Here is a 13,544-nt window from a genome sequence, read left to right as displayed (position 1 = left end):
GATTTTCATTTGAAGCAGGAGATAATAACTAAAGGAAGACCAACACCGGACAGAAAGTTTTGCTTCGAGACAGTTTGATGATTCTTAAACGGAGTAGAAAAGACATGCCAAGGATAGACTTGGGTTTGGATGAACAGATATTTTTGTGCAGAATTAGATGAATTAATTGTTGTCAGTTGCTATGGCAACGAGTCTGCGTGTAGCTTGGCGAATACCTCTTTCCCTTTGCAGTGGATCATAGCACGAAATCACTACCTGCATTACTAAGTTTCACTGAGTTAACGCGGCTATGGATGACATGTAAAAGATTAGTCTTTTTGCCCCTCAGCGTTGTATGCCTGAGCAAAATTTCCGTACGTCCAATAACATGCATAGTATATAAGTTGTAAGTCAGTGCCTCACCAGCAATGAACCTCACCGCACGTCACTGATATATAATAATCCCCTTCTCACCCTCCGCAGGTGGTCTCTCTTTCATCCTCTGAGCTCAGGTCCTCTACCAGAGGCCTGGGAGCTTGAAGGTTCTGCGCAGTATCTTGGCTGTGCCTAGATACCTATATATATATATATATATCTTCCGGCTCCATCTTGATGCTTGTTGCAACTACATGATGAGTTAAGTGCAAATCGTCTGGGATGATTGATTGATAGGATCCTATCTCGCCTGCAAGGTGCAAGGAGGAGCTGTATCCCCCTGCAGTGCGCTGCACTTGTTACAATCTGATGAACTTCTGCATCCTACTTACTTTCTTTATTTCCTCAACAGATTAAACCATATATCCTCCATTTACACTACAATAAGTAGATTAACACAACAATACTGTGCATTTTCCTTTGGCTTTCTCTGTGTTGTATGCACTGCAGGTATTTTTAACGTCTGAGCCTGACCAGACTATTAAGCAAATAATTCTGGCCCGACCCGGCCCGAATTTCAGGTCGCGCTCAGGACATAAATCTAAACTAACACGTCTTCCTTAATCTACTTCCGAACCCAGGGTAATGTGACGGCAACAGGCCATCCATTTGCTTCCTGAACCCATCAGAACAACAGCTGCCAACAACTACTCCACAAGACAACGGCGGTAACAAAGGCGATCCTGAATGCTCCCAGCTGTTGTGCTTCAACTCTCTCTAAATTCCATTGTTGCTGACAAACGAACAGGAGCAGGCTTTCAACAGGCTCGGGGAGGAACAATCGGCAGCTCATTGTAGCTATCGCTGGAATGTGGGAATGCAACATTGTCATCCTCTGGGGAATGAGTCACCTCCAAACACTGGATGTGCACTCTATTAGCATGTGTAAGTTTATACAGGGCTTCTGACAGAACACTCCCAAAATTGTTTGTACTGTCAATATTTGTAGTTATAGTTAAAACAACTATGCAGCAAACGCACAGCTGAATGGGCTGGCATTCAGAGGAAATGTAGATGTAGATGACGGGACAGATAACTCTTTCACCAGTAAAGCTTAGCTAAACATTTTGAATAGCTATAAGAGATACTGATTGGTAATCGGCTGCTACTGATCAGCTGAGCTGATCTTTTTCTGATCAGCGAATGCACATGCCTAAAATGTCTAGGGTTGCTATAACAACTAGGGTTGCAATGATTCCTCAAATGATTGGAGTACCTCGATTATAAAAATTTGTTGAGCAAATTATCTGCCTCGAAACTTCGTTAAATTATGTTTAATTATTTAGCGCACCATGTTTGGGTCGGGTGATTATTTGTGTTGCGCAGCGCTCTCACTTCCGCCTAGGAGTTGTTGGTGAATGCTAAGGTTAGCAACATAAAGTCCAATTTTCAAGTTCTGTACAGGGAATACTGAAGTATTTCATTGAGTTATGATGTTGCATCTTCTTATACTATAGTTCTTAAAAAGAAATAAGTCGGTCAAAGCTTTGGAAAAACCAGGGACGAGAATTTGTCACAAATATTTTACTGGTACAACTTGGATAATGAAGAATTAGCTCATGAATCGATGCAGTCATCCAGTTCTAATTACCTGCTAATTCTTCTGGATCTTTGACCACTATATGAGCGTTTAGTTCTTGCAGCTCCTGGTGGAGCTCCTCCACCTTCTTGTTAGATTTTTTAAGCATATTGTCCACGTAAGCCAGGCTCTTCTTGTCTGTGGTGACCTGAGGATACGTGGGAAGAATGAGAAAGTAAAGGAGCACTATTACTTCTTTTGGGTGGTAAATTTGTCAGAGTAATAGAAAGAGCTACAAACTGGAAAAGATTAAAGTTTGCAATCAAGTAAAATTACTTTTTTGCAAGTAATATTTTGGGGGTTACCTTGCGCAGGTTCTCTGCACCTTCTTTGATCTTTAACTCTTTGCGGATCTCACGACGGATCTGCTCCTTGATTTCGTCCAGCTTCTGCTGGACCATGGTATCAGACAGGTCCAGGTTTTGTCCAAGACCCAGTCGCTCTGCCACCAGCTGGGCCCTGGCATCCCCCTGGGGAAGAAAAGGTGAGAAACAGAACTGAGTTGAGACGAGGAAACCCGGTATGTAACGCAGAGGGACGACAGAGAGGAAGGAGGCAGAAGAGAGGGACTTCTCACCCTACGAGGGCACCAAAAATCTCATTAGATTATCAAAATTTGTTTTTACATTGGCATAATAACAAGACTCCTACAAAAAGCTACTTTTGAAATTTTATCGAATTTGAAGAAATTAAAATATAAAAAATATAGTAATGAAACTGATGTTCTTATCTTACCACAGATGTTAGCAAATCAAAGACATTTTTAGTTGTGACAATATTTTACTGATTGGCTGACTGACAAATTCTTTCGAGTATTTTGATTGGTCTAGGAATTGGAAGCTTTGGAGATGCTAATTTGGTTACTTCATATGTAAGAAAAGCATAATTTCTTAATTCTTGTAAATATGTGATAAAATGTATTCATTATATTTATTTAATTTGTAAAACAAATAAATAAAATGTTAAAAACTGTGAATAAAGCCAAGTTTTGCTGATTATGATTGATCCAAGGGGGTGAATATTTTCTATTGTCAGATTATGGCTGATAATAATGAGTGATGATGATGATGTCGGCTATGAGAGCTTAGGTGAAAAGGATTATGAAGCCAACAGTAGGAAGTTGGAGGACTGCTGCACTTCTGGGTTCAGTGTCTCTTGAGTAGCACTTTATGGTGACTTCTTATAGTTTCAACTGTAATGTAATGTAAGCTATTGGTAATAATAGTGGTATTAAGAGTCAACTGCAACTCCACACATTTTTGCAAACACGGTTTAGGACTCAGTCTTATGTCTTTATCATAACATTTATTAAAGTGTCTGTCTTATTGAGGTATTTTGCAAGTTATTATATTTCTGTAAGAAGAAATATAGTAACTTGTACAGAGATGATCAGAGCTGCTCCTAAATAATGCTAACTTGTTTCAACATACTTTCAGCATTTCAGCTATCATAGCCGTTAGCAGTGCAGATAGTAAGTTAATAATTCATATATCTAATGTAAATTGTTTATTTTTGTTTTCCAATAAATCTTTAGTTTGGAAAACATATTCATTATACAGTTCCTTTTATCTTCAATTATGTAAAAATTGGGTGGGGAAAAAAGTGATATCACAACATTTCATTTAAGATATTTATTGATAATATTTTCCATTAGATTTTTTCATGCTTTGGTCAACAATATTTTTTTTTCTTACAAAAAACACTACTTACATAAAGTTTGGAGTTGAAAATATTGATTATAGTCATACATTTAAGGGCTTTAAAAAAAAAAAGTTATATAACATTGTCTTCAGTACCCAGAGACTTAAAGTCATCCTGCATTTCTAAAATATTTGTTTTTTTGAACCATTTCTGGATTAAAAAAATTATTTTATTTGTGCTCTTTTAATCATTTAAATGGCTGTTCATTAAAAGGAAATGTCTTTATGTTAATTCTAAAAAATATCAAATAATTAATTTTTAAGTAATATATATTTTACAATTGTGACTTTTGCAGTGTACGCTGATGTTACTATGCAAACAGAAAATTACTTTTTAATGTAATCTGGTTATTAGTCATAGCAACTTCACAAGTTAATACTTGTCTTCTCATTTTGGTTAAAGGGATCAAAGGGAAAGTGTCGAAAAAAAAAAAAGAAAACAAACCCCAGCTCCTCATTTGCATAGTACTGAGTCATTCTAGACTGCCAACATTTTTTCAGCAAATCATATTTGCACAACTCAGCTGCCCTAGTTTTGCGTTGTGAAGATCTGTCAGTTCCCAGTGGGCTGGAGGGCAAGTGGCTGCAGAAAACCCTGATGCCTGTGGCAGTGAAAAGGTCTTCTGACCGAACCTGAGGCTCAGCCGTTCAGCCTGAGTGCTCTGGCCTCACTCCAACATAGTGGAGTTTTGAATCTGAGCTGCCTCCAAACACCCGCTTTTCACTGCTGCTGTCAGTCACCAGTGACCTGCATCTGTAAAACCATCACCTTAACTTAAGGAGGATTAGCAGTCACTTCCTGAATGCCGCGGCTTTAGAGGTCACCATGAATGCACAGCGATTTTGAATTACAATAAGCAACCCGGATCTTTAAACATCGCAGTAGTTAATGTTTTATTTAAATGGCTGATAAAAAGGATTCATAACATTATTTTCAACACTACAAGGTCTAACTAACTGAATTAAGCCAATATTATACAAAAGCCTTTAAAACATTCATCATAGAAATGATTTAACCAAATGTGGAGAAGCAGTTTTTATCCTCTAATCTGGACCAAACTTCCAGAAAACTGCAAAGATGCTGAAACACTGAGCTGTTCAGAACTGCTTTTGATTCATAAGAACTGGAGCATTGATATTTCAGGTACATTTGCTTGATAATTTTGATGACTGCATGTATTTTGTAGACCTGTCACAATTATCAATAAATCAATTTATCGCATGATAAATTAAAACAAGGTCAATAATTTCCATTTGCTTAATTATTTGTTTTTTCTTTTCTCTCTCTACCAAAAACTGGATGACAAGTCTTCAGTTTCAACTAGCCCCTTTTCTTGAAGGACAGTTTTGTTTACAGAAGCTTCATAATTCACTTTATTTGTTGTTTCTGTTGTTTTGTTTTGTTTATTTTTGGATATTTAACATGTCTTCCAATTCCAGTGTTAAATATTCATTAGAATTTAAAGTCTAATAATCTTTGAAAATCGGTTCTTGCATTATTTATGCCATTATTATATTATTTGAAATCGGCCTCAAAACAACAATATTATCATTTATCAATCACAATAATTTCTTGAGCAATTTCTTGCCCAGCAAAATTTGCTATTGTGACAGGCCTAATCATTATATTTTTATGATGTAAAGCACTTTGAAATGCCTTGTCGCTGAAATGTGCAATCCAAATAAACTTAACTAACATTTACTCAACCTGCTTCAGGCGAATCTCTCAGTGAAAAACAAGTTCCTTGGTATTACTAGCTGTTCCTTACCACAACTTCATCAGCTTCAGCCAAATCCATCTCCAGATCAGTTGAACAAACAAGTCCACGCATCTTCTGCCGACCAGCTACGCCGTCATCGCTTTCAGTTCTATTACACAGACTGATTCAACACCACAAAAGACCGGGCTTCACTGCGCTGGGCCGAGGCGGCGGCCAGAGTCTCGGTCATTGACTCTGCCGGTGTCTGCTTTGCTCCAACTCTCTCACACAGACCATTGACATAAACAGGGAAGATAAACCGTCTGAGCAGAGACAGCCAAATCCTTCTTAGCTTCTCGCTCTGTGAGGTCATAGCAGCCCAGAATGGGACCTAATCTCACTCCACGGCGAGAACCGGGTTTAAAATTAACACCAGTTGAAGAATATCACTGGCCATCTTCGGTACCCCTCCCCCCAACCAGAGAACACATGTGATAGAGGAGACACCCTGGGATCTCAAAGCAACACCACAGAGAGGTATTACCACAAAGCAAAGCATAGAGCTCAAGTGTGTTGTCTGTGGAAATGACATCATTTCTACAGAACTGATGATATCCAAGGCATTACAAGCTGCGTTTCTTTTGACCATAAAATTGCAAAAATTGGAATTTCGAAAAAGAAAAATATACCTAAAGGAAACAAGAATTCCATAAAGTTTGATAAAATGTCTTGCCACTAAAATGAGGTGGTTTTTTGGCTGTATAGAAATTTGTGTATTTTGCAAAACTGCCATGGAAATACTTTTTCCGGATCTAACAAGATCCACAACCGGATGTTACTACTGGCAGAAACGATGAAGAAGACAACAGGAAGTAGTATGAGGAGGATGGAACAACATGTTTTTAAATGACTTACTGCGTGAACAAACTTATTCACATGTGATTTTAATTGTGTCTCTTATTTAATGGAAACAGCACAATAGTGAAATTGTGTTTTTTCGACATTAGCAGAATATTGACAAAGTTTTGCCTATGTTTGTAATGGAAGCGCAGCTACTGTGAAACCAAGGTTGTATTGGACTTCATTTATGCTAACATCACCAGACGTAACCACAATAAACGACCATTTCCAGGGGCCTAATACCAAGAAGCAACTTCCACCTGTCCAGATTTTCTGATACAGCTTTGGCTAAACTAAACTTGCCATTAAAGTTGTACAATGAGCTAGTTTTCAGCTCAGTAAGTCAAGCCAGGGCTGTTCTCTCAGGCGAAGCTGCTACTAGGGGATCAAAGACAAAGGCGGTGGAGAGCTCACCACCACAAAAAACTAAATCAACTGAGCAGGCCCAATAACTCTTTGCAGCCACATCATTAAAGCATGAATCCATTAAAAACCATTAGTGTTTTTATCAAATTGTGTTGGTTTTTTGTGTCATTTTAAATATATACACAGCTCCAAGCAATCCCAGTATCAACAAAATCACACAGACACGATATGTGGCAGTTTGGGGAGCATGATGTGCTCAGTGTTCATTATAAATAATATCTTTTCAAAAGGAGGCATTACAGTTTAAAAAACAACAGCAACTAATTAACAGGAACTAATAAAGCTGAGTTCCAGCTGTAGCTGAAAATGGAAAATTCCAACATCCTAGTCAGAATGAACTCAAAATGTCAGAAAGTGGGAGCAACTGCAACTACCTCCATATTGATACATATTGTTTCAGGTGCAGCTGTCAGCTGTGGCAGGTAACCAAAGAGTGAGTGAGTTAGTTGATGTCACCAACCTAGCTGAATTGGCAATGTGAGGTTGAGTGGCTAAAGTCTTTCCTCTGCCTACATCTCCTAGAATGCCATGAAGTTCTGGATTGGAGTTCAGTGAATATTCTATGCATTGAATTAGCAGACATATTATCTATCTATACAGATTACATGTCTGCCACTATGTATATTGTTACTGATTTATTGCCCAGACCTAATTTATCTGTTTTTTGTGTGTGTGCTAACTCTTTTCCTGTTCCTCCAGTGTGATTGGTCCTTTAATACCATCAACACACATCCAGAGCCAGAAAACTTGTGTCCCAGTACTGATTTCATAATGATCTAGAATTATTGACAAATGTGCAGAGTTAGGGTTTAATCAGGGAAAGATCCTGGGTGTGTTGAACATACTTTACTGGAGGCCTCTGCTCCTGTGATATTATCAAACAATAAACGGCTGAATGACAATCATAATAAACACAGCTTGGTAGTTAAGCACACTTAATTCTTTTAAATACCTGGCTCAATAAAATTGTTGAGTACTTCAATGAGAACTTTCATAAATACATATTAGGAACAAATTAAATCAAAGCTAGAATATAAAAGCAGCTAAAATCTTCTATTACTGATTCTACAGTTGTATGTCATTTTAATAACACACTACAAAATGCCAGAAGGGACCCTGGCCCTCAACTGTTGCTGCATATTACAGCTTTAACAGTCTTATGGATATTAAAGGAGCCCTGCCATCAGCTGGAGTTCAGTCCCAAGCTGTGAGTGACATGTTTGTTAAACGTCTACTTCCTTTATCTGTTTTTCTTTATTCATGTTATTATACAAACTGTAGTCATCAGAATCAATCAACTATTAAATAAATAAATGCTATAGAGAATATTAGCTATATCAAAAGATGAAAAGGTTAGGATAATTTAGACACTGATGATAAATTGTCCCAGAAATTATTGTGATAAGCGATAATATTGCTGTTTTGAGACCATTTACAAGCAATATATTGATAATGGCATAATAAGTTTGTCCTATCAAAGAATAATGAACTTTAGTTTTGTACAGAACATTCCCACACTGGAACTGGAAGGTATTTCAAATATCCAAAATAAAACACAATCACCAAAAACAATAAAAAAGGGAAAACACACACACACACACACCCAAAACCATACATAAAATGGATTATGAAGTCTCTGTAAACAAAAATGCTCTTTAAAAAATATAAATCATCAGAATGGAAATTACCTAGCTCATTTTAATTTATCATGTGATTAATTGATTAATTGTTTATTGCGACATGCTCATCATTGTTGTTTTAGAGTCTGACTCTGACTTTCTAAGTTTATGTAGTTCGAAAGTCACTCACCCATTAAAATTCCAGATTTTTTAAAATTTCATATTTAAATCCTGATAAATCCAAACTTTTTCGGCCTTTATGATGACTTCAGTTCTTTAAAGTACAAGAAAAATAACTGACAACTCTATAGAGGGGGGGAAGTGAAAAAGATAAAAAGCTGCAATAACATGGATGAATAAGTGAACACTTTTAAATATACTGGCAAGCAAGCAAGGCTTTTCTGTCAACATGTAGAGCAGCGTTGTCCAAAGTGCAGCCCGGAGGCCTTCTACGGCCGCTGAGTGACACAGATTTGTTCTGATGCAGATGGAGACTTTTTATTTCCCCAATTTGGGGAAATAAGCAATTTATCAATTAATTGCAATAAACTCAATTTCTAATCTTATGATTAAATTTTTTTGAAGGCCAATTTTGCTGAGAGTTCTAATTTTTTAAATTCATGCTTTCAGTTATAAGTGGTTATATTTATTGTTTTTGGTTGTGGTGTTTAATTTGGGATATGCAAAATATCTTTCAGTTTCAGTGCTAAGTGTTCTTAACAAAATTAAAGTTTATTCTGTACAGGTGAATTTGTGTTATTATCCCATTACCAATATATGAACTGAAAATGTCCTCTAAACAACATTATCGTTTAGCACAGCAATTACTGGGACAATTTATAGTCCAGCAGAATCTGTTACTGTGACTGGCCTGCCCACAAGTTAAAATCCTCTCACAAAAATTTTAGAAACACACATAATTGTCATCTTTCAATTACCAAGCTTTTTATTTTCCCTTTAGTTCATGGTAGATAGAACCACAACTATCTACTGACTTTTACACTAAAGACGACTTTGGTGCACCTAAAATAGTTTTAACTACATTATTAAAGCTTTTTCACATGAAAAGTGACCTAAATCATGTTTTCATTACTGAGAATAGATTGAATCTTTATTATTTTGAAAAACAAATTAGTAAAGTGATTGCCTTTCTATCAATAAGGAAAACACGCAAAACCCTCTTGAAGTTTTAGATCTACAATGATTTACACATTCCTTTCCTACAAATAAAGTAAAATAAAGACTATTTTCATTGTTTAAAATATTCCATGCTTTCTTAATTGTTGAGCAGGGGGAGGAAAAATTGTCTTTAAATTAGTTTTTAAAAAATGTTTTATTTTCTGGCCTGGCAATACCCATTTTACAAACAGTTTGGAAATAAAGTGTAGAGGTAAACTAAACAAGTAACCTTCTGCCTCCTGCAACCATAAATCCAGGTTCTCTTCTCTAGGTGTTTACTTCTTGACGAAAGTATAGTTTGCACATATTCTCTCTGATGACTCACAGTTAAAATGGAGGTCGTGAGTGATTGGACGAAGGAGGAAGAGGTCTCTCATTTGCTCACTCCAGTGCGAAATTTGTTTGCACTCCTTGCTGTCTTTGCCCACTGTGGTATAAGGACAACAGTGGACACCCAAACGATCCTATTTTACTGTGCAACAATGCAAGGAAATCCAAGAAAGGCCAATCAGATAAGCCTGACATTCATCAACTCAGGCAAACACAAGGCCTACATTTTAATTTGAAATTAACACGCATCGCTCGTTGACGTGACTATTCTGGTCTCCAGTTCCACTGTCTTTGTCACACATGCCAGAGATGCCGGTCGGCATGTGCAGGTGTCGCCATTTCTTGCAAACTGAACACACAGACTCGTGAGGAGGAAACAAAAATCTCATACCAGAAACATGAGACGTCATGGGTTCAAAGAGAAGTGAAGCAGGAACTGTAAGCAAATGCTTCCTCTCATAACAAAACACAGCGCAAGACTGATGGACTCAACGACTGTGGCTCCACTATTTACTATGAGACAATCCATGACCCTGCATTACTACCCGGGCTATATAGTAATAGTTAAAAATGGCTTAATTTGAGGGATACAATTTACAAATTAAAGCTCAGATTTTTTCCATGCGATATCCAATTTGTATATTTTTTTCCCGCTTTCTTTTATAAAACAAAAAAAAAATGACAGAAAATATTTTCAAAAAGTTGTTTTTACTTCAGTCATCTCTACTGAGTGATACGACGGAGAAAATTACAAGAAAAAAAGTTTTATTGTAATCTGATGTGACCAGCTCAGTCCATGAGCTGGTCACATCAAAATAGTCAGCGGTTTTCAACAATAGTTTCAATGTTCTGCTACTGATAATAATTTGATGCTGATGTGTTAAAACAAATGTGTTTTAATGCTGACATTGTGTGGTATGAGTTTATTACTTTGTAAAACACATACAAAGTATAACAACACAAGATGCTCAACATTCCTCATTTTATTTTTTCATTATTTTTTATGTCTGTATTCTCATAAAATTACTTCTCTGCTAATATTACAAATTTGTTCTGGTAGTATTATGACTTTATTCTTGTATTATTAATCACAAAAAAATATTAGCCTGGTCTGAATACTTGGTTAGAGTTGACCTGAAAGTATAGCAGCTGTGAAACTCTTGTAAACAAGAGGGCGTGCCGACATCACTCAGAACTATGGAAACCAACGAGAGCATTGTAGAAAAAAAATCCACATTTCCAAAAATGTAATCTTCCAAAAACAAAAATTTGTTTAGATCAATGAAATCGATTTAATGCCCAGCTCTACTTAAAGTGGCAGTATGTAACTTTTATTAAAAATATTTTTTTAATTGAAACTCTCACTATGTTCTGATAGTGTGTTATTAGACAGATAATCTGAGAAAAAAATGAACTCCTCTGCCTTCTCCCAGTGCGAACTAGAAACAACCAATCAGAAAAGGAGGCGGGTCTATCAATCATCCTCCGTGTGACGCTACTCATCCCCCTCTCTACTAGCCTGCCTGCATCCCAAATTCTCTCTTCTTTGCTGGATCTAGCATTGCATGTTGTGAAATGCTAGGCTAGTTAGCATGGCCACCAGTTTTCATGTAACGCTAAGTTGTTTCTCTGCCATTAGAAGATTTAGTAGAGTACATGAGGATAATTGACAGCGCTAAAACCCTCCTCCTGGCTCTGATTGGTTGTTTGTGACTATGCGCAGGTCATTTCTTCAGATGGCAACACTCATAGCTCATAGAGGAGGTGGAGGAGATCAATCTTTTTTACAGATTATCTGTCTCATAACATACTGTTACAACATGGTAACAAGCTTTAACAAATATGTATAACAAAAAAAACTTTATGTTTTTGTTTTTATAAAAGTTACATACTGCAGCAGACCAGTGTAAAGTATTAAATGGTTGGCTACTAAGCATATGAATTGTATAAATAAACTGCTAGCAAATGTCATACCTAGTAAAAATAGCCTTCATGGGTTCATCTGGGGCCTTAGACATGACCTGGATTGGACAGTAAAATCACACACTGGGTCTGTACCTCCAATTCATCCAGGTTGACAACGTGAGATCTGGTCAGACAATAAGACAATGGAAACGTTCAGGCCACTCTCCAAGCCCAGGCTTACAGAGCCAGGTTTTCCCGTTAGAAGCCACAACATCTGAGTATTACACAGAGTCCATCGTTCAACACAGCCTGCTGCACAGTAATCGCCAAGGCCTTGTGTGTTACTTTGGTAAAAAATAGAAACATGTGGTAATAAACATAGATTCTACAGCGTGACTCCCAAGCATATCTCGGAACAGATTGCACTGTATGTAATATTACACTCGTTGAGTTTCTGTTAAAGGTCATGCCTCACGTGCTACGGCAGGCCGTGTGTGAGCATGGAGCAACAAAGTCACAGAGTGATCAATGAACGGCTCTGAGGGACCAACCTGCCAAGAGTCACGACCTGTGTCGCCCTCACAGGGGTCTGGAGGGACTTGTATAGGTTCACTTCAGCTACTATTAGCATAGGAAAGAAATAGAGCACATACAATCAGCTTTACGGCATATCCTTTTGTCAAGACATGAGTTTGTGTTCTGACTACATGTTGCTGATTGCTGATATCCAGAACATATAACGTTATTTTACCGAGATGCCAGAGAAAAGTGTAGGGTAACCCTAATTAATATCTGTCTCTGTCTCGATATAGAAAAAAAAATTCTAGAACCAGTATGGGTGATAGTGTTCCCGATCCGTAATGGATTCAGTCTAATTCTATGCTTTGTACTCTGAGCACCTTCATGCTTTATTTATTTTACGTTATATTTAGAATTTATAATCGTGCTTTCTGAACCATTTGAAAGAAAGTTTGTTATTTTTCACGTTTGACCAAGCTAGCCAACATGTTGTTTTTGTCAGTTTCTTCATTAGTTATTTTACATTGACTGCTCTACTCCTAATTTGACTGATTGAACAAATGAAAGTTGTTTTCACATGTTTGACCAAGCTAGTCAAGCTGTTGCTGTATTTAAGTGAGCTGTAATGGTACAATTATCAAATTAATTTGTAGCTCAGTACAAATGTGTAAGTTCACTTTAAAAAACCTACACATTTTCAGGTAAAAAAAAAAGCCAGTCTTTCTGTATCGAATTGCTATCGGCCGATACTAAGCTTCAGATATAAGTATCGGAAGTGAAAAACATGAATCGGTGCGTCCTTGCATGATGAACTTCTTTCCAAGCAGCATACAACCGAGTTACCATGTGATTTGTTACCACCATCATGTCTTATAACTGTGTGACTAAAAGCAACAGCAACCCTACCAGAAAATATAGCGCACCTGTGCTGAGAAATCAGTCAACATAGTGGGACTGAAAAAGCCATTTTATGACTACTTGTTCACATGACAACAGAGCATCAGCACCTCTTGACTCAGTGAAAGGCTTCAGTTAATGTGAAATGTTAAAAACAGGAAGGCTACCATCAGAAACGATGCAGCTGCCACGTTGGATTCAAAGGCTGGATTTGAAATTTGTGAATATGGCAAAAAAAACAAAAAAAAACGTGTTTAGCTGGCTGAAGCTGGTTGTTGATGCTTAAACCTCAGAGCTCATGTTTTCAGATGCGTAGCCATCTTACTCCTCAATACCATGGTACACTGAGTGAATTTGACTTCCAGACCGATATCTT

At 37.2% G+C, this 13,544-nt stretch overlaps 1 protein-coding gene across 2 annotated transcripts in view; it reads right to left on the bottom strand.

Moving 5' to 3' along the window:
• The window catches only part of pkn2a (protein kinase N2a), a 39,151-nt gene that overhangs the window by 21,797 nt on the left and 3,810 nt on the right, over nt 1-13,544 (bottom strand). Inside the window, exons 1-3 of one of the 2 annotated variants that reach the window (XM_016680024.1) lie at nt 5,463-5,741; nt 2,299-2,463; nt 2,006-2,141 (exon numbers count right to left, since the gene is read on the bottom strand). In XM_016680024.1, coding sequence (XP_016535510.1) covers nt 2,006-2,141; nt 2,299-2,463; nt 5,463-5,525 — 364 coding nt within the window. In that variant the 5' untranslated portion in view covers nt 5,526-5,741. Of the gene's footprint in view, nt 1-2,005; nt 2,142-2,298; nt 2,464-5,462; nt 5,742-13,544 lie in introns of those variants that run through there. The other variant, XM_007568727.2, reaches the window with a different exon arrangement.

Source organism: Poecilia formosa, unplaced genomic scaffold, assembly GCF_000485575.1.
Source record: "Poecilia formosa unplaced genomic scaffold, Poecilia_formosa-5.1.2 Scaffold230, whole genome shotgun sequence".
In the NCBI taxonomy this organism is placed as follows: domain Eukaryota; kingdom Metazoa; phylum Chordata; class Actinopteri; order Cyprinodontiformes; family Poeciliidae; genus Poecilia; species Poecilia formosa.
The sequence above is the reverse complement of the archived record's forward strand: the minus strand, read 5'-3'. Positions and strand labels throughout refer to the sequence as shown.